Source organism: Apaloderma vittatum, unplaced genomic scaffold, assembly GCF_000703405.1.
Source record: "Apaloderma vittatum isolate BGI_N311 unplaced genomic scaffold, ASM70340v1 scaffold42152, whole genome shotgun sequence".
NCBI classification, from domain to species: domain Eukaryota; kingdom Metazoa; phylum Chordata; class Aves; order Trogoniformes; family Trogonidae; genus Apaloderma; species Apaloderma vittatum.
Window position 1 is genome coordinate 1 of NW_009704859.1, and position 6,492 is coordinate 6,492.

At 51.4% G+C, this 6,492-nt stretch overlaps 1 protein-coding gene across 1 annotated transcript; it reads right to left on the reverse strand.

Annotated features, from left to right (window-relative positions):
• Window positions 1-1,453: 1,453 nt before the first annotated feature.
• On the reverse strand, window positions 1,454-5,494 carry SCAMP5 (secretory carrier membrane protein 5). Its single transcript, XM_009865176.1, has 6 exons — window positions 5,413-5,494; window positions 4,972-5,100; window positions 3,162-3,318; window positions 2,328-2,429; window positions 2,006-2,123; window positions 1,454-1,885 (listed from the first exon to the last, which is right to left on the reverse strand). The coding sequence occupies exons 1-6, from the start codon at window positions 5,417-5,419 to the stop codon at window positions 1,691-1,693; spliced, it is 708 nt and encodes a 235-aa protein (XP_009863478.1). The 5' UTR covers window positions 5,420-5,494; the 3' UTR covers window positions 1,454-1,690.
• Between the last annotated feature and the right edge of the window lie 998 nt (window positions 5,495-6,492).

A 6,492-nucleotide genomic window follows, 5' to 3' on the forward strand; every position in this document is an offset into this window, starting at 1 on the left:
GTGACTTGGCGTAGTTAAGTTTTAGGCTAGCTATAAATGGATTGCACAAATATTTAAACCTGATTAAGTACATAACAGGCTCAGCAAAGGATTACTTTTCTCCTTACTTTTTATACATATATATATGCCACACACACGCACAGACAGGCGTTTTATCATTAGCTGCATTTTAGTCTTGTCAAGAGACAACTGCCTACTGCAGAGTGACCCGAGTGACACCCGTAAAAAGGAAACTATTGTTGGTGTGCTTTGCTGGAAGGAGAAGTTCCTCTTTGGGGCAATCCTCGTGGGCAAGAGTCCTGGACAAGCACCGCTGGACAGCTAGAGGGGACGGGGGAGCCAGGGGCTGGGGCCTGTGGGAGGTATTTGGGCCAAGGGGTCAGGTCAGATCCCATTTGGGCTGCTTTTCTAGGACTTGAAGGAAAAAAATGGCTTATTAAAGTGCATTTAGAGTCTGAAAAGCATCTCCGAGAAGATCAATATTTAAAGCCCAACCTCCCGTAACTGGACAGGGATTCGAGGATGATGGGAGTGGGGATTCCTGTACCAGGTGAATGCACAGCCACGTTTCGCTGCGCTTTTTAATAAGTGCAAGCAAGCAAAAGTGCTTCCCCACCAGCCTCAGGGGTTCCTAAAAAGCCTTAAATTAGTGCATGCCTTGAAAGCTTAACGGGGACAAATCTTGGCCTTGCTGCGTACGAAGTCAGGGAGACTGGCTGTGTGTGCTTGCACACAAGAGGTGACCCTCTCTGCCCATTTTATAGCCGCTTTTCGAAACAGAAGCCTTGAAAATACAACAACTCAGGATGCAGAATCTGAAGCGGGACGCTTGCATCCCGCAGGGAAAGCCTGTCCTTGCTCCCCACTGCGCACACACACACACACGCACACACACAGCGTGCCAGGGCTCCTGCCACAGACACGCACGAATACTGGTCGTCCACGTCAAAATGTAAACTACTCATTTACAACACCGCACACAGAGAGAAGTTGTAAATCCTGAGCCAGGGTGTAGATTAGGAATCTCTTGGCTTCCAGCATATCAACAGCAGGATTGAGGGTGTTTTTCTGGCCCACCCCCCCCATTTTGTTTTTTAAACCCTAAAGCAGCCAGCCACCTGCTAGTTAAAAAGTGAAAGAAAAGGGATAATTCCCAGGATTGCTTGCCCTTGCTGAGACAGTAGCAAGTGGCTGGACGCTACCAACTGAAGGAGAAAACTCACACATGTCAGAAACTTGTGGTTGAGGGCTTATTCCAAGAGGGGAGATGGGTGCTGGTTGCTATTTTTATCTTTCCCTTTTTGGGGGTGGAAGGGGGAGCTTTTGGCTGATGTAGTTCTAACGTACACCGATCACCACAGTAATTAAAAAACCACCACCATACACTATTTCACAGGGAAAAAGAAGACAAGTGAACATAACACTTACTACCACGCACAACGAGAGCCCTGCTGGTCAACTCATGGCCTCTTCAAAATGAAAAATAAAGGAGGAAAGAAGAGCTCAAGATAGTAAAAGGGGGAAAAAATAAAAAAATCCAAAACTATCCCATTACAAAGAACAGGAAAAGAAGATCTGTTATGGTACACTCCGACTTTCTGAAATAGCCGCAGAAACTCAGCTCAGCCTTCTTCCTCCTCCTCCTCCCTTCCCCCTCGAGATCTTTCGCCTGAGGACAGAGTCCCGCTGCTCACATCTCGTTGGAGTAGGTGTAGTTTGGGGTGGCTGAGTACTGCGTCTCGTGCTGCATCATGGCCCCCTGCGCCGCCCCCATCGCTGCGTTCTGCGCTGCCTGCTGGACGTGCGGGTTCTTCCATGCCCCTGTGGTCCACTCCTCCTGGGCTTTGCTGAAGCTTCCGCCGCTCCCCCGGTAAAACTTGTGCACCTGTAGCAGGTTGGAAAGAGAAAATCCGGCGGCACTGAGCGACCACAGCTCATGCTGACCTTCCAGGCCAGCAGCAAGGGCTCCCTGAAGCAACGCGGCACCCTCCTCCTCCTCCCGTACCATCGTGAGGGCGATGAAGGAGAAGACTGCCATCCCTGTGAACAGGACGGTGGGGATCAGCATCACCACGGCCGATCCCACGTTGGTCCCGAAGAAGGAAATCGCTGCAATCCAGCCACTGCAAGGAGATAAAAATAAACGGTTCAGGAGCCTGGGGCTTCTCCTGGCCACACGCCGCAGCCTGCCAGCATCCGTATCCCAGCTCCTCACACCATCTTCCCTAAGGAGAGAAGCTCCGAGGATGTTGAAACACCAAGAGGCCACAGCACGAGTGCAACAGTGACTGTCCTTGCACCCGACACGAGAGCAGCACCTTCCTTACCAGACACCCCAGCCAGGGATTCCAACCGCCTGGATAATGCTGATCACCAGCTGGGCCATGAAGGTGAAGAAGAAGGCCATGAAGCTGAAGGAACTGTCTGTCCTGCAAGAGAAGGCTTGGTCACTCCCTACGCCTCCATCCCCACTGTGCCGCAAGGGGAGGGAGATGCTCCCACATCTCAGACCCTTTCAGGGCAGAAGTGGCTGTGGTTTAGCAAGAGGGTGGTGAGAAGCAGAGCTGCCTGCAGACAGCAGGAACCAGAGCAAAACTAAAGGCACGGGAGAACCTGCGAGAGGTTGAAGGTGGTGAAGGGGCACCCAGGAAAGCCCCAGGGCATCAGACCCTCCCTGCAGCTTGTACATCAGGCGAGAGGGCATCTGTGTTCAGACACAGCTCTCGGCTCACACTGCCCCACCATCGGACTCGACCTTCCCGCACAGGGAATAACTACACCCCTGGGGTTATTACACTGGGGATTGACCTTAGCTGCGTGGAGAATCAATACGAGCACCTCGAGGACTCGTGGAGAAATATAAAAGCCTCAAGGATGAGCAGGAGGGGAGGCAAAGTTGGCCTCTGACTGCATCCTCACCACTGCAGAGCCACAGATAAGGTGTCTTTATACCATGTGGGCCTCGGGAAATCCCCAACACCCTTGCTTTGAAGGTTAGAAAGTAAAGCTAAAAGGGCTGGGCAGAAAGAGCAGAAATTCCCCCAAATATTCATTCAGGCAGTGCCCCAAGCTAAGCGCTAACCGCTTTAAGAAGGAAAAATAAAATAAATTAAAAAAACAAGAAAAAAAATGAGAAGCCAGGCCCAGGTGTGACCACTTACTTGAAAGCTTTGTAAATAGGTCTAAACCAGCAGACATAGGAGCAGGGCGTAAAGAGAATGAGCCAGAGAATTGCCAGTCCAAAATTAACAGCTCCACCGCCTCCAATCAGCCATGCGAGGCAGCCAACGAGATTCACCGCCAAGGTGATGCTGTTCACTGCAAACACACACACACACACAGAGGGAGCAGAGTAGCGCGGACGCAAGGACATCAGTGCGATGACTCCGACCCCAGGGATGCCTGTGGCAGGGTGAACTCTAGCGGGTTCGGCCAGCAACATGTTAGCCTAGCTGGTTTTTCCTTAATTTTGCTTCAATTAAGCTGGCTGAGTCTGGGCAGCATCCTTAGGCTGGCTCAGCCAAAGGGGGTCTAACCACAGCTGAGGAGCAGAAGGAAAATAATAATATATTGCTCAGAGTTGTAATGTCTTAAACAAGTCCAGGGCTTGTGAGGCTCTGAGGATGGGGAAGAGCAGGATCCTCGCACGGAGCCTGGGCACGTTTCCACTAACAGAAGTAAACTTGTGAAATCAAAGTTTTATTCGCTTGCCTCCATCTACAGTTTTACTGAAGGAGCTTGTGTAGAGGTTCCCCAAGCTAATGTTCTCTGAGCTGAGAGCCAAAGTCCTGAATTCCTGGCCCCCACCTCCGCACTTCAGGGAGGAGGGGTGGCTTGTTTGCCTCTCCCACCCCTGCTCGGGGTTAAGCGATACAAGGGCTGTTACTATGAAGCCCAGCTTTGCAGACACAGGACAAAGCAGAGAAGGCTCATCTGCATTCTGACGCCTCCGATTTTTGAGAATGATTCATTATTTCGACGAGAACTAAACCCCTCCCACCGCCACCCGCAAGAGAGCTGCAGCTGGCAAGAAAGGGAGCTCAGTCGGGTTGACCGGGCACTTGGGGCTCCCTAAAGGCCCCCAAGGACACGGAGAGGACCTTTCAGCCCCTCTGCACCTGCGCCTGCTTGAGTGTTTGCGGGGGAGTTGGGGAGAAAATGATCCAGAGCAGAGCTTCAGAGACGGAAACCAACAGATTGGCGACTGGCTCAGAGAGCTGGTACTTGTGCTGCAGGAGAGGCTGGAGCGGGAACTGAGCTCTGTTAAATTAAGCAGAGCAAGAACAGCAAGACTGAGATGGGGAGGGGATTTAACACCCCTGAGATAGCTTCTCCAGGGAAGCACAACTTTTTCTTTCCTCCTCTTTCACAGAAAAACTATGCTAACCCTCCTGACATGATGGGAGAAGTTACCCCAGGGTCACCTTCTCAATGGGACATGGTTCCCAAAAGCCAGAGTGTGGAACTGCTCTGGGGGTGCCAGTGGAAAACAGAAATGCCAGACCTCTCCGGTGCCAGCTCAGCTCCTCATAACCTGTCTCCAAAGCACGCGGCACTCCCTGGGCACTGATATGCTTCCAAAGTTCAGGGAAAACACCTAACTAAGGAAATGCGTTCTTCAAAAAATAAATAAAACGACTGTGCCAGCTTTCCCCATACATTTCCACGTATGTCAGGGAGTGGCCTGTCCCTCCAGCTCTTCCTCCTCACCCAGGGGTGGTAAGGAAGAGAGATCTAGATTAGTTCAAAGGTTAGAAGATGGTGACAGCTCTGTTAGCACAGCACTGCACACAGGGACATGCAAGAGGAACAGGCAAGACCCAACTTCAGGGGAAGACCTGAGCCCCTCTGCCCTGGGGCATCTCGGCTTCAGGCTGCTGCTGAAGAGCTCATGAGGAGCCCTTCCAGAGGAGCAGCCTTCGGAGGGGCAAACACAAACCCACCCCAGCCTTTCTCTGCCCAGCAACTCACGCATCCAGAGGTAGTAAAGCCGCTTGGCCATGGTACGGTGCTGCGGTGGGATCTCCGCGTCGAAGTCCTGGTAGAAACATGGCTTCAAGGGGATGAACTTCGGAAGGGGAGGGAAGTTGTTCACTTTTTCTGCAATAAAAAGTTTCACCAGCATTGTGCACTGCACAGAGCTGAACAGGAATCAAGAGGCTTCCTAATTAGTCTTGCTGAGCCCCAGGAATTTATGAATTTCACAGAGAAATTAAGGATTTCCCCTCATAACCATGACCAACGCACCCAGAGGCATCAAGACAAATTTGGCTCTTGCTGGCCACATGGATCCTGCAATCATGGACACCCACAACCCCGCTATGGACTAACGAGGTGACATTACAGCCAGTAAAGCCTCAGGTGGGCTTCAGAGGCGAGGAGCAGCCTCACCAGAGACCCACTCCCCCATACCTGCCATGCTGGTGGCACACGCTCAGTCTCTTGGTTCCACAGGGAAAGTAGGGGGGAAAAAGCCTGGGAGATTTAGCAAAGCTGGAGAAAAATGAGAGAAAAAGGGATATGAAGCAGTCAGGTGCCTCCCCAAAGAGCCTTCACCCTCCCCCCCACCCCGCTCCAAAATAGCTCAAGGACAGCACTGCAAGAAGACAGTTTGCTTTATTTACATGGACACTATTCACACATCCAGGCTTACCGCCGGCACCTGGCTGCCAGCAGAATAAATCCTGGCTCCTACGGCCGAGGCTTATGCACCAGTTAAAGCAGAAGATTAAGAAGAGATCCAGCGATGTGGGGCAGGGCACGGGCTTAACATCCCACTCCTGACTGACCTACATCCAGCCCCCGGGAGAGGAACCAGGCTGGATGGAGACACAGTCCCATGAGTGATGAGGCAGCTGTGGGCAGTTTGAAATCCTCAAGCTCATTACCTGGCTCCAAAACAATTTTGTTTGTTTGTTTGTTTGATTTTTCTTTTGCAAAGAGTTCCAGCACCTGGCTGCCTCTTGACAGTGCTGCAGCTCCCATCACTGTGAGCCCAAGCCAGAAATCAGGCCGGAAGGGAGCAGGGAAATCAGCTGAAAATATCAGCTGGGAAAAAAAAAAATAATTCAAGGGTGACTGTCACTAATGAGTCACTTGAGTGCTGGCTTGATGATTACTCATGTCATTTGGCACCTTGTGCAGTGTCTTGCAGGTGGGAAAGGGGAGAGCTCCGTATCCCAGGACGGTCCCAGACCATTCCATGCTCAGCTCTGTCCCAGCAATGAAAATTAAGCAAAATTAAAGCCAAAATTAAAAGCTGAGGTTTTAAATATAACTATGAAGACTGCCACTCTGCCTATCCCCACCTGCCTGCAGGTTTTGCCCTCTCGTAGGCTATCTCAGGCAGAGGAAGGGCAGCAACAAAGATATTTCTCATGACATGGAGGGCTTCAAGCTCTCCGGAGGATTTGGGGGGTCTCTACCAGAGCAGCCTCCCCACTAGAACCATCACTCAGCGCCGAAGACACCAGCCAGGCAAAGCAAACCCTC

Excerpts from the sequence above, each read along its gene's own strand:
- SCAMP5 (XM_009865176.1), bottom strand. Across the intron at positions 3,319-4,971 it reads GCTTTACTACCTCTGGATGC|TGAACAGCATCACCTTGGCG; the intron begins GTGAGTTGCTGG and ends GTGTGTTTGCAG. Across the intron at positions 2,124-2,327 it reads ATCCCTGGCTGGGGTGTCTG|TGGCTGGATTGCAGCGATTT; the intron begins GTAAGGAAGGTG and ends ATCTCCTTGCAG.